This window comes from Schistocerca cancellata, chromosome 8 (genome assembly GCF_023864275.1).
Source record: "Schistocerca cancellata isolate TAMUIC-IGC-003103 chromosome 8, iqSchCanc2.1, whole genome shotgun sequence".
NCBI lineage: Eukaryota > Metazoa > Arthropoda > Insecta > Orthoptera > Acrididae > Schistocerca > Schistocerca cancellata.
Genome location: NC_064633.1, coordinates 422,193,720 through 422,208,578, shown reverse-complemented (window position 1 = coordinate 422,208,578; position 14,859 = coordinate 422,193,720). Strand labels below are relative to the sequence as shown.

General features: G+C 38.1%; 1 protein-coding gene across 1 annotated transcript in view; it reads right to left on the bottom strand.

The window, feature by feature from the left end:
- Positions 1-14,859, bottom strand: part of LOC126094944 (synembryn-A) — a 128,203-nt gene that overhangs the window by 53,090 nt on the left and 60,254 nt on the right. The window contains exons 4-5 of the mRNA XM_049909595.1: positions 9,540-9,829; positions 4,785-4,942 (exon numbers count right to left, since the gene is read on the bottom strand). Of these exons, the coding sequence (XP_049765552.1) occupies positions 4,785-4,942; positions 9,540-9,829 (448 nt within the window). The remainder of the gene's footprint in view (positions 1-4,784; positions 4,943-9,539; positions 9,830-14,859) is intronic.

Here is a 14,859-nt window from a genome sequence, read left to right as displayed (position 1 = left end):
ATAGCTGAGAGTGTTACAACCCATGTCCATTGCTTGTTTGGACTTTATCTATTGTGACGAGCATTACTTGTTTGTATGTTGCCCATTGCGTGTGACTACTCCTTTAAATCTCCAAGTTAAGTATTGTCAATCTGATTTATTGAAATAAAACTACTAATGTTACTTGCTTGAATTGCTGTGTAGCATTCCAAGAACACAGCATCCTTTAAGGCACCCTATACGAGACAAGTGGGCAAGGGCCAAAAGCTGACAACAAGAATCCTCCGAACTCCCTGCTGACAGCTACGGACATATTTTTGCAGGCACCTTAATTCTTTCGTCTTTACTTTGCAGGAGCGTTCGCCATTTTTGCTTATCAGTGATTTCAGATGGGCGATGCAGAACTTTTCTCCGATTTCGTCATTATTTAGATTGCTTGCCTTGCATATTTTTTGTATTTGTGTCTTCCAACATGCCCAACAATCCTGTCCCACCCCCTGCTCTGGCATCACAGCCGCAAGTGTTAGAAGCCACACAGTTAATGCAGATGTTTCAGTTTCAGACGCAGCACATATCAGCACTACTCAACATGGTGCAGCATCTACTTGCCAACATTGCACGCCCGACGGTACAAGCACTGCCTACTACAGCTGCTATACCATCTTTTTGACAGTTTTGTGACCAAGAAGAGGAATGGCTCGAGTGGTTATCACAGTCTGACACACATTTACTGGCCCACAATGTACCAGGTACTGTGAAACTTCCTTATCTATTATCTACAGTAGGAAGTGCAGTGCTCCGCCTCACGCAAAAACTTTTTCCTAACACCACTCCGAATGAACTTGATTAAGGCCAGGTTGTACAGTCACTAACAAACTATTACGACCAACAAGTGAATGTGGTAGCAGCTAGGTATCAATTCTTTAACAGCAAAAAATGGCCAGAACAAACTTAGTGGGTAACAGATTTGCAATGTATGTCAGGGAAATGGAAATTTAAATGTGTTTGCGGTGCTTTATATTCAGATGTTATGTTATGTCATGTGATTGTGTACAATGTACCTAATGTCAAAGCCAGAGAACAAATTTTGAAACAGTCCGATCCATCATTTCAGCAGGTAATACAAATACTAGATCAGTACGATTCCGGTGCCTATTCGGCTCATAAATTTGAGCAGCCAGCTATTTGTCGGGTTGAGTCCCTTAGCTGCGATTACCCCATTCTGCACTGGTGGTGTGCACTAAGCACACCGAGTAAACAATCTTCCATGTCGCATATACAGTTCACTAAACAGGCGGCTACACAGGCAAACAGAATTAAGTCTTGCCCTAGGTGCTACACAGGCAAACAGAATTAAGTCTTGCCCTAGGTGTTATTCATGCCACAAACACCAAGACTGCCCCTCCCGACAAGTTCAGTGTTATGCTTGTGCTAGGAAGGACATGTGAAAATCCATGTTTGCAATGGAACAAACATAAGAATTCAGCCCACTCACAAAACTCTAGTCACAAGGCCCATGTCATTAATGCAGTATATTCCAAGTCTGAAACTAGCAAGCGTGCAGTTTCTACAGTGATACGTCAGTCAAATAAACTTTTTTGTTCATTTACTTAGTTGTGGGAAACATGTGAAATTTCAGTTGGACACAGGTGCCTCTGTCACATTGCTAAAGTGTCACACATATGAACTGTTAGGCTCTCCACACCTGTCTAAAACTAGCACACAGCTGACAGATTATAATGGACACGACATTCCCGTTCTTGGAACATGTACTTTGCCTGCCATGTATCGCTCGCATATGCAAACGGAAATTTTTACAGTGCTACAATCACATGAGTGTGAGAATATATTTGGCCTTGATTCTTTTGATTTGTTTGGCTTTAACATTCAGGACAATGTGCTGTCAGTGTCCGCATTCAATGCAAAAAGACAGTGTAGCTAGCATGCTAAAAGAATTCCTGGAATTCTTTCCTGGAGGTTTAGGAAAAGCTAACCATTTTGCTGCACATATTACGCTGAAAGACGATGCTCAGCTGAAATTTTGCCAGGCCAGAACTGTTCCCATTGCATTATGGGACAAAGTCACTGCTGAACTTAAGGAATTGCAAGATCCTGGAGTCATAGCACCCATATCAGCCAGTCAATGGGCTAATCCACTGGTTTTTCTCCCCAAACCTTAAGGTCGCATTCTCCTCTGTGTTGACTTTAAGTCAACCCACAAATTGTCATTGATACCATCCCACTGCCACGCCCAGAGGATCTCATCGACAAATTAGGCACTGGATGCTACTTTTCAAAAATTGATTTGCGCTCGATGAAGAATCTCAAAACGTGTGTGTAGTTAATACTCATATGGGCTTGTTTAAATATTTGCATTTGTCTTTTGGCAGTGCTTCCACACCCTCCATTTTCCAACAGTATTTGTAACAGCTGACTGCACAAGTGCCAAACTGTTCAAACTATTTGGACGATATTGTTGTAGCAGGTCGTACACCTGAAGAACATATTGCAAATTTACATGCTTTGTTTCAAGTGTTGTCTGATGCAGGACTGAAGTGTAGACTGGACAAGTGTGATTTTTTTTAAAACGTGAGTTGCAGTATCTTCGTCATGTCATAAATCAGTCAAGGTGTACATCCTCTTCAGTTGCATTTGTTAACCATATGCGACTTGCCAGTTACTCGCAATATCACAGAACTGCAGTCAGCCTTAGGGAAAATGAACTATTACATTTGGTTCGTACGGACTGCTGCACAAATCGCAGCTCCATTGCATCACTTGCGTGGCAAGAATGTCCCCTTTGTTTGGACAGACGAGTGCCAAATAGCTTTTCAAAAACTTAAAGATGCATTGCTCAGTGATCGATGCTTAGTTCACTTTGATCCTGACAAACCAGATGTATTGGAAGTTGATGCTTCCTCTTATGGAATCAGTGCAGTGCTTTCACACCGAATTGGTGATAAAGACAGACCTACTGCTTTTGCATCAAAAGTGTTGTCCAAAGCTCAGTATAACTATTCACAAATTGAGAAAGAGGCAATGGCTATTGTATATGGTGTCACCAAATTCCACCACTATCTGTATGACAGACAATTCCACTTTGTAACAGATCACAAACCTATGCAGTTGTTTCATCCGACGACTCGAGTTCCTGTACAAACTGCCCAAAAATTGCAAAGATGGGCTTTGTTGTTGTCTCAATACCAGTACGAGATTGCGTATCATCTGACAGCTAAACATGATAATGCGGACACACACATTCACGTCTTCCAATTAGACCTGACATAGACTTTGACGCTTCTGCTGCAACTTGTTGTCACATCGATGCTCAGGATTCTGAATTGCTTCAGTTATTTCTACTGCATTATAGAAAAATTGCACAGGCCATGGAAGCTGATTCATATTTGAACATTTTGCTCAAGTACATTCCCACATCTTGGCCTCATTCCTTGCATAGCACAAAAAATTCTGTAGTTTGCAAAATGAAGTGTTGCAGTTACTTCACCAACAACACTGGGGCATTGTTTGTATGAAACAATCAGTGCGTCAACACTGTAACAGGCATGGTATGAACACCCAAATAGAACAGATGATGTCACAGTGTCACGCATGTGCCGAAAATCAGTCTGCTCCGCCACAAAAATGCTCTTCTTGGCTTAAGTCGCAATCACCATGGCAACGTGTGCATATAGACTTTGCGGGACCTTTTTGGAACACTCGTTGGTTGATTGTGGTTGACCCATATAGCAAGTTTCCTTCTGCTGTACCAATGAACTCGACAACATCACATAGCACAATTCAGGTTTTGTCATCCATTTTTTGCCTCGAAGGTTGACCTGAAATACTAGTGTCAGGCAACAGACCTAAGTTCACCTCAAATGAATTTGAAACATTCTGTGAGTGCAATAGCATAAAGCATCTAAACAGTGCACCATTCCATCCTTAGTCCTAACCAGTGCACCATTCCATCCATAGTCAAAACGGGAAAGTTGAAAGTTTTGTCAGAACTTTCAAGCAGCAGATGGCCAAACTTTGGTCCGCACACACCAGGGATCAAGCACTGCAACAGTTTCTCACCTCATATCATTCCCACCCATGGGGTGGACCATTGCCAGTGGAATTGCTTCATGGCCATCGCCACTGCACACTATTTCACCTTCCTCAGCATCCAGTGCCGAAGGGAGGCTGCAAGTATCGCTTCGCACCGCATGGTATTGTCTTTTACAGGGTCTTTAGCGGAAGCAGGCGGTGGATGTGAGGCGGGATCATCCATTGACTTGGCGCATGCATGTGTCATGTCCAGATGGTTTGCAGCACCGCCATCAAAATCAGCTTCACCTCTGTAACATACATGATGATCTTTCAGTCTCTCTTCCCCCAGATTCACGGGTCCAAGAGGACAGTGCAGCCACAGCAGCCACCAGGTGGTGTCATCATGACACCTTGGGTCGACCCCATGGAGGGACGTTAACACCAGGGGAGACTTACCATATGGGATGAGAAGGAAAGAAGTCTTTCCTTCTCATCCCATATGGTAAGTCTCCCCTGACCCACAGTTCTGGGTGACTTTCCCGTAATCTACTTCTTTTCCTAGACCTCTCCAGCCCTTTCCTCTCACCCCTCTTCCTTCTGCCTGGAGAAGGAGCCACTGGCTCTGAAAGATTGCCAATTACAACTGTCTTGTGTGTGTGTGTGTGTGTGTGTGTGTGTGTGTGTGTGTGTGTGTGTGTGTTCTGCCGCTGCTTGGTGAGTAAATTTTTTATCTATCCAATTAAATAATTTTGTCTTTTAGTTATGTAACTTACATATTCAATTCAGCTGGGTTACTTGATTTGAGAAGCAACAATTGATATAAAATTGCACCCAAACGTATGTGGTGCGGTTCTTCTTCAGTCTGATTTGCTCCAAGAGAGAGATTGAATAACACTTTCAAAATCTCACAGACAAACTGGACTTGTTCACCCTGAAACATAAAAGCATATAAACTGCTTTTGCAATGCTATTCTGTAAATGAACACTAAAATATTAAATGTTTGGAGAACAGCAGTAATAACTCAGCTTCCCTTGCAGAAATAGCTTAGACTTGCAAGAAATGCAAAATAATAATTCACCAGATCTGTACAAAGATGAAAAATGACTGGCATAAATATGATAGAAGAGAACATTATATTGACTTCATTGTTTTAAAAATGTCAGTTCTTGTAATTTAATTCATTTAAGGTTAGTTATTGTAATACTGAACTGTAAATAAACATGCTATAGCTAAACCAGAAACCAGAATGGCAATTCTTGTGTGAATGGCTGGAAATACACACGATACCAGGCTTCCAGAATATGTTCAAAGTGTGCAAACAGTTTTCTTTAGAGAACTAATAAATGGGGAGAACTGGGATATGGGCTCCGTAGAGGATAGTTCTAAGAATGTTTTGTAAACACACAACATGCTTTAAACAGTTTATAGTTGTTTAAGATTAAATGAGTGAGGCAGGAAACTGAATATGAACTGCAGAAGAAATTAGACAGAGGTCAAAGACTATTGAGTTATGTATCATAAATTAGAAAGGGAGAACAGAGATAAAATTACAAAGAATAAGAATACAATTTATGAAAGAGAAATATTTTGTAGAAATTAACACAGTATAGGAAAAATTCATTAGAGGGACTTATGGCACAGCATGTAAAAGGATAATAAATTTTTTCTCTTTATTTGATAGTAACTTCTTTTTGCATATCTTTTTATACACACAAACATTCAGTTGAGAAAACTAATAAATTATGGGAGAGAATTTCTGGTCAGTTATCACCTTCAGGAGGCAAAATGTATAGTACTGTTGATAGAAACGTGTGTAAATAAAACTGAACCATTATCCAAGCTTTCATTACTAATATATCCTTCTTTAGGGAGGGAAAAGGGATAGTTTGAGGAAGGTTTAAAAGGAAGGGTAGGTCAGTCAGACACTGGTGAATCCTTCTCATCCTATTAGTTCAGTAAGTTTGGTCCTGTGAGCTTGGATAGTGCAGCACTTTGATTTTTATATGTGTCTATTGGTAATAAAACTCATTTTACCTCCTAAAAATAACTACTGAGCACAGATTCTGTCCCATAATTTATTACTTATCAACAGTAGCTTCCAATCCCATCATGATAATTATACAAGGGAATACACATCACATGGCAATGTGGTGAAAGGAGAAGCTTGTTACTGTTATTGTTGTGGTTTTCAGTCCAGAGACTAGTTTGCTGTAGCTCTCCACAGTAACCTATCACGGTCGTCTATCCTGTGCACTCGTCGTCATCTCCAAATAATTACCACATCCAACATCCATCTGAACCTGCACACTGTACTCATTCCTTGGTCCCCCACTACAATTTTTACCCCCAACATTCACCTCCAAATTCAATCAATCAATCCTTCCTTTTATTCAAGATGTGCCATAAATTTCTTTTCTTACCAACTCAGGTTCAGTACTTCCTCACTATTTCTGCAATCTGTAGTTCAGCTTTCTTCTACAGCATAATATTTCAGAAGCTTCTATTCCTTTTTTTCTGAAATACTTTTCATCTACATTTCACTTCCACACAAGACAAATATCTTCACAAACCTACCTAACACTTAAATTTATACCAGGCTTTAACAAATTCCTCTTTCTCAGAAATGCAGAAACAATTTCGTTCTACAGTCAGTCTGCATTTTGGTTAAGCTCATCGGTCTTCTGCATTTTATAATGTTTCTACTTCAGTCATCATCAGTTATTTTGCTGCCCGAATAGCAAAACTCATCTACTACTTTTAGTGTCTCATTTCCTAATCTGTTTCCTTCAGTATTGGATGATACAATATGACTGCATTCCATTATCCTATTTTGCTTTTGTTGATGCTCATATTATAACCTCTTGTCAAAGCACTATCCATTTCGTTCAACTTCTCTTCCAAGTCCTTTGCTGTCTCTGACAGAATTGGAATGTCATCAGTAAACCGTTTAGTTTTTACTTTTTATCTTCCTGAACTTTCATCATTCCCTCTCCAAATTATTCTTTGGTTTCCTTTATTACTTCCTCAATGTACAGATTGTTAAACTTCATGGATTGGTTACAACCATACCTCACTCCCTTCTCAACTACTGCTTGCCTTTCATGTTCTTTGACTCTTATAACTGCTGTCTGGTTTCTTTATAAACTTTATATATTCTTCAACTCGCTGTATTTTATCTCTGCCATCTTCGCAATTTCAAAGAGCATGTTCCAGTCAACATTGTTACAAGTTTTATCTAAGTCTACAAATATTATAATGTAGGTTTGCCTTTCTAAAACCTATTTTCTAACATAAGTTGTGGGACCAGTTTTGCCTTGCATGTTTCTACATTTCTCCGGAACCCAAACTGATCTTCCCAGATGATAACTTCTACCAATTCTTCCACTCTTCCAGAAATAATTCATGACAGTATTTTGCAACTGTGACTTACTGAACTAACAGTTTGGTAATATTTGCACCTATGAGTAGTTGCTTTCTTTGGAATGGGAATTGTTACATTCTTCCTGTCTCATACATCTTGCACAGCAGATGTGATATATTTGTCATGGTTGCCTCTTCCAAGGATCTTCACAATTCTGAGGGAATGTTGTCTACTGCATGGGGATTGTTTTGCCTCATGTCTTCCAGCACTCTGTCAAACTGTTCTCGCAGTAACACATTTCACCTTATCTTCGTATACTCCCTCTTCCCTTTCTATAATACTGTTTTCAAGTTCATGTCTCTTGTAGAGCCCCTCTACACATTCCTTCCATCTTTCAGCTTTCCCTAGTTTGTCTAGCACTTGCTTGTCATCTGAGATTTTAAGAACCATACAGCTGCTTCTCTTTTTCTCAGGTCTCTTTAATCATCCTGTAGGTAGTATCTATCTTTCTTCTCTAGTTACACATGCTTCTGCAGCCTTGCATTTGTCTTCTAGCCATTCCTGCTTAGCCATTTTGCACTTTCTTCCAATCTCATTTTTTGTGTGTCTGTATTCCTTTTCAACTGCTTCACTTACTGCATTTTTATAATGTCTCCTTGTATTTATTACATTCAATATCTCCTGTGTTATTCAAGGATTTCTAATAAGACTTGCCTTTTCACCTACTTGGTCATATGCTGCCTTCACTATTTTATTTCTATTAACCATTCATCTTCTATTGTGTTCTCTTCCCGTTGTTTTGGTCAAAAGTTGCCTAATGGTCCCCCTGAAACTCTCAAAAACTTCTGGTTCTTTTATCTTATCCAGGTCTCATCTCCTTAATTTTCTACCTTTTCAATTTTTTAAGTTTTAACTTCCAGTTCATAACCAATAACTTATGGTCAGAGTCCACATCTGTTCCTAATAATGTTTTACAGTTTGTGTAAAATGTCATGGGAAATTTATTTCCCCCAATGTGCCAGATGTACCCAATATTTCCAACTCATATGTTATAATGATTTTACCTAAGACCATGGATCATTACAAAATAAAACACCAACAAAGGTTTCTAACTTTTAATGTAAACCTTGATTATTTCAGTGTTTGATAACATTTGTTGTTGCTTCTCACTCCACCACCCCTCAAACAAGAGAATATTGGACATTTGAGATTTTCTTTACTAATTCAGATTTTTCAGTGGGATTCTTATTATTGTTAACTAATGGCTTTTTTTACACTGTAGGAGCAGTATCACTATATACAACTGTTACAATTAGATTAATAATATTTCATCCCACATTGAAAAAAAATGGGGTTGAATATTTTGTGTCTCATTGTGCCCACTCTTCCACTACAAATTGACAAATATAAAAGAAAGTGAAGCAACCACCAAAACTGTTCAAATCAAGACAGACACACACACCCATATTCATACAAGCACAACTCTCACACACATGACCACTGTCTCTGGCCACTGAGGCCGTTCTCAGTGGCTTGAGAAAGTGGTCGTGTGTGTGTGTGTGTGTGTGTGTGTGTGTGTGTGTGTGTGTGTGTGCGTTTTCTTCTTTGGAAGACAGCCTTTTGGTTGAAAGCTCAAATGTATATCGATCTTTTTGTTGTGCCTGTCTGGGATGCAACATCTCTTCTTTATTCCATATTTTGAAATGTGATAGTATGAAGCAAAACAAGAAAAAAAGGCCATGGGCTCTAAAATGCATACCTTAACAGCTATTCAATTCTGTGAAATGCATCTTGTGTGTTAAGCTCTTTTCTATTATGACTATTCTACAGAATGCCATAAACAAACAAGAATACAATATTTATTGAGAAAAAGCAGAGCTTCCAATGTACCAAGCTGCATTAAATCAGACGCGACGGTAAACATCGCTGCAAATCAGTCTGTCACCACAATCTTTATTTCGCACTAACATTCATTGTTTTTGCTAATCAGGATGTATAGAGAATGAAAAGAATGTGCACAGAAGGGGAAATATGGGCTTGGAAATGGGCATGTGTGGTAAAGATAGGTAAAACAACACTCTAAGGATTAATTTACAGATAGCTGGCCACACTTATGATGAAGAATGAAGATTAGTGTATACATTTAAGAAATTTCACATTATTTACCGTTAGAGGTTTCCCTTTGGATTCTTTCAGTATTAAGTCCAAGCTCTCCACTAAATATGTATACCCATGAAGAGGGCCCCGCAGAGTGGGTCTCACTGATGAACATAGAGCAGTAATTAAAAACAAAAGCTTCATGTCAAAATATTTGAGAGTAATAGGCCAGCCACCTTCAGGATATGTTCGCATCCGTATAATCACTGCTTCCACAGCATGATTTTGGCCACAAATCGCTTGAGCTTGTGGACTGTTATACACAATATTGCAGAGAGCCTTTAATGCCTCAAGCATCACTGAAACAAAGAAATAATTAATGAATAAATAAATGAAGAGAAAGAAAATGACACACACACACTTTGTAAATAAATCATCATAATTATGACAATGAATTTATTTTGGTAACTAGATCATCCTGTTTAGTCAAGCTTGGAGAGTAATTAATAAAATAAGGACTTTTCTTCTTGCCACAGCAAGCACAAAACAAAGAAAACTCTTGCTGAAAACTAAATTAAATATGTCACCTAATGCAAATTTTGGTACACAATGTCCCTTTCCAAATGCAAAAACAAGGAGTAGATCAGTAAAATGTTAATCCAGCGTGTATCAAATGCAGGAAAACACATTCCCAGCAAGATTATGCAGGGAAAGTGCTCCCTCTTTTAAATATGCATTCCTGATTATGCCAGTGTGGACAGTACAGTTTTGGTGAATGCTATGGCAGTTGCAAAAATTTTATTAAGTGCACAGAGAAATAATTGTAACTATGGACATAGTTTTACTTTCCAGGGTTACTAGATGTACGAGTGCAAATTAAACTATTAACCCTTTGAATGTCAAGGTAATGATCTATTGTCACTCCTACTGACGCTAATACTGTCAAAGATGCCAATTTGTTGGTACTCTGCTTCGTATTGTTTATCTTACAGAATCGGGTGCTAGATGGTGTTGGCGTGCTGATTACAGATGCTCTTTGACTCGAGCTGTGTGTAGGTTGATAGCCGTCGACAATTGAGCATAATTTCAGTGAAATATTAGCGTTCTATTATTCCACTTTTGCATCGTATGTTTACTGAAGACATGTTTCGCAGTACATGTTTACATTCTGTTATTGCATTCTATGTTCTTGTTTTTGCACACTTCTAATATTTATCATTGTTTCTGTGTGTTTTTATTCATGTTAAGCATTTACAGTTTGTTTATTTTCTCTGCTGTTTGTGAAGAATGTGACCTACACCAGGCCACAGCAGAGGACTTACCTACGAAGAAATTTGTGAACTTTTAGAATGTACTAGTGATACAGAATGTTTAAGCAAAAGTAGCAACAGTTCAGAAAGTGACAGTGATGTACTTGATGATATTGTGAACGAAAGTGAAGATGAAATGGAAGATGTACAATACACTGAAGTGATTGCACCTGAAACGCTACAGCCATTGCCACATCCATTTCAAGAGCTGCCAGGACCAAAACATATGCCGCCAGCAGGATCCTCTGTGACAAATATTTCAATCTATTCTTTACTACAACGTTGTTGCAGCTTATTGTAACTGAAACAAATCGCTCAGCTAAACAGTTTGTAACTAAACATGCTACATTGTCCAAACCGTATAAGTGGAAGAATGTGACAAGTACCGAGGTAAGAGGTTTTATTGCTTGCATACTAAATATGGGACTCAATGAAAGGCCCACAATACTCTCATACTGGAGCACAAAACCATCAAAGGCATTTCCATGGTTTGGTAAAATGTTTTCTGCCCACCGATTTAGGCATCTTATGAAATTCTTTCATCTTGTGGATAGTGAGAAATGTCCAGCACCAGACCATCCTGATTATGACCCACGTATCAGGTACCAGCCATTGGTAGATCATGCTAATAATATATTTAGACATCATTACACACCTCATGAACAACTTAGTATTAATAAGTATAGTTGGTACTAAATGTCACACTTCCCTATTACCGTATTTGCAACTGATGATCCTCGTGGTTCTCTGGATTTGAGAAAACTTCCAGAGAAGAAAGAGTCAAGATGCTGTGTGTGTATTTGAGGGAAGGAAAAGAAGGTAAAGAACTGTTTGCAATAGATGTAATACTGTAGACATGAAAATTCTGTAATGTTGTCTTCAAATAAATAATTATTATCTTTCTAAATAATAACACAAATTTCATATCCCTTATGTCATTTTATTCACAAATGTGTGTATATTCTATGGACTGTAGTTAGCCTTCTTAAATTGAAGCACAGTGTTGGATATATGGAATCAAAGTCAAACTTATAATAAAAAAAAAAAAAAAAATATTATTTGGACTGTCACAATCAAATTCATTTGAACCATTGCCATAATATTCTACATACTTTTATAGATAAGTTTTTTTCCTTCACTGCTTGCTCAATATACAGATTGAATATCCCAGTCAACATTGTCAAAAGCTTTCTTTAAGTCTACAAATGCTAGAAATGTAGGTTTGCTTTTCCTTAATCTTTCTTCTAACATAAGTCGTAGGGTCAGTATTGCCTAATGTAGCATAACAGTATGAATACGCAAGACATTTTTAGCACACACCACTCCAAATCGGCTGACTGCAAAAGGGTTAACAAATACTGCTCAAAAGCTTTTCCTTTTGTTAATAATGTAATTTATATGTATTATAAAAGTGTGTGTGTGTGTGTGTGTGTGTGTGTGTGTGTGTGTGTGTGTGTGTGTGCGCGCGCGCGCGCGCGCGCGCCACATCTCCTTCTAAACCACTGGACAGATTTCAACCAAACTTGGTACACATATCCCTTACTGTCAGACAACAATCAACAATTGCTGTGGGGGGTAAAAACCGACTACCTAGCAGAGTTCAGGAGATATGACATCATAAACAATGAGATGAGAAAAAAACTGCATCTTTCACAATGTTTAAATGTATTACTTCTGTGCTACTAACCATAGTCACAATAAATTTCACAAGCAGTATCTGCATGTGTTGCTAAATGTGTGAACACAAGTATATCATGGTATTACTCACAGTTCAGAAGGTATGGAGTCATTAACAGTGAGATACATGGAATACTGTCACATCATGCATGATATTTAAATTTATCACTTCTTTGTTACTAACTTTATTCACATCATATTTCACTGACAGTATCCAAATATGTCCCTGAATGTACCTACACAAATATCTCATACTATGACACATAGTTCAGAGAGATATGGTGCCATCAACACTGAGATACATGAACAAAATGTCGTATCAAGCATGAAGTTTTAATATATTCAGTCTTTACTACAAAGACACTCCTATACTCAAGTCAACTTAAGGAAATCCTTGACACCTGGCAGCAGTTTTCACAGCTTTTAGCTGCAAAACACAAATGGTTGTATGTGAAAACAACAGCCATCTATAAAGCTATGAAAAGGTGTTGCCATAGAGATGTTTACAAAATTGTGTTGTAGATACACGAAGCAACTGCGCCCAGCATACAGAAACTGTTCAGATCATGTTTCTTAATTTGGATGCTATACATTTGTACATTATGCATATTTCTTTCTATGACTGTTTCATTATTTTTGAGAGGTGTTTTCACAAATAAATGGAAATGAAATTTTTTCAATACTTCACTACAAACACAGTTTTTTGTTTTCATTTCTTAAAGAAAATTGGCAAAATGAATATCTGGGCAATGCTAGTTTTTTTAGCTACTAACAAAAGATTTAAAACAAACATGCAATGGATAAACCAATAATTGGTAGCAATATCCTTCCATGATTTGCACAACGGAAATCCTTTGACAACAAATTTGTAATCTATTAAAGGGCGTGTAGGCTTTTTCAACAGATTACTAACGATATTTGCCAAAATAAAAAAGATAAACACCAAATATCAACTCTATAGAGATGTGATCCGTAGTAGTGTAGATGAATGAGTGCTCATAGCTCTTAAAGTGTGCACTTAAGAGCCGATGTTCACTAGACTGTTTTGTTTTGAATGATCACCCTTGTCAAATCCCTGAATACTGATCATCCCTCCTGACACACACACACACACACACACACACACACACACACACACACACACATACACACAGGGTGCCTCTCCCAGGAGTCATCAGACATTTATGTGGCATTTCAGCAGATATTTGCAATTTTGTTTCTGCAATGTACAGCTGGAGTCAGCCCAAACAAATACTGCTCATCACATCTTTCATGAGATGCCCAGCATTAACAGAAAGCATTGGTTTGTTTCCCATAACAAATGAAACAGTCTTTGAAGTTGAATTTTATGTGGTCATTCGATAAAGTGGTCCCAAATTAAACTAGCGCAATGTTTGTTTTATCAATATATATTAACAGGGACAGTAAAACATGAAGTATAGCTAGCACTTCAGGAGCTACCAAGCAGCACCCTGGCCCATGATGAGTACTGGTTATTCTTTTTGTTTTACTGTCCCTGTTACCACACACCGATACAAAGAATATTGCAATAGACTAGTATTGGACCACTTATAAAATGAGTATGTAAAATTCTTCTTTAAAAATAATTCTCTTTCTAATGGAAAACAAATTGGCACTTTCAGTCAACACTGAGAGTTGCATGAAATACATGTTGAGCTGTATTTGCTTGGCTGACTCCAGCTACATATTACTAAAATGAAATTACAATTATCTGCCTTACACATATAACAGATGAAATTGTTACTCTATATCACAATGATGCCCTTCCACTGTATAAATGCTTCTTAACAAAGAGGTGTGCTCGGCTTTTGCCATACTCTTTGACTCAACTTACAATAAAATAAAGACATAAAAAACCTTACAAAGCAATTGCAGACATGGACACAAACCAAACCTGACACAAAAGATGACTTATGGAGTGTAAGATTCATCCACTGAGTGAAAAGAAGAGCAGAGTTGGTGTTAACAGACTATTTTAGAATTAAGGAAGAAAAATCACAGAACACTTTGTAATGTGGGACTGAATGGAGCAGGGTGCAATACAATCTTGAATTAAAAGCTGGTAACAAGTAAGAAATGAAATTTTAAACAATCAAAATTGGCAGAGAGGACAATCAACATGCCACGGATAAAGTTTTGTACACAACAAAAACAGAAGAATGGATGAAAAAATGGACAGCAAATAGTGAAAAAGGAGAAGAAAATAGTAAGCAAATGGCAGAAAAGAGCAGCCTGAGGTATGGGCACAGGAGTCATTATCTAATTTTGGTTGCAGCTGCAAAACATTCCCATGCACAAAATCCACTCAAAACTCAGTTTACTCTAAAACTACATTTTTCATCTGATGCTTACCAAATAGATGAAAAACAAATCTGCCCCTC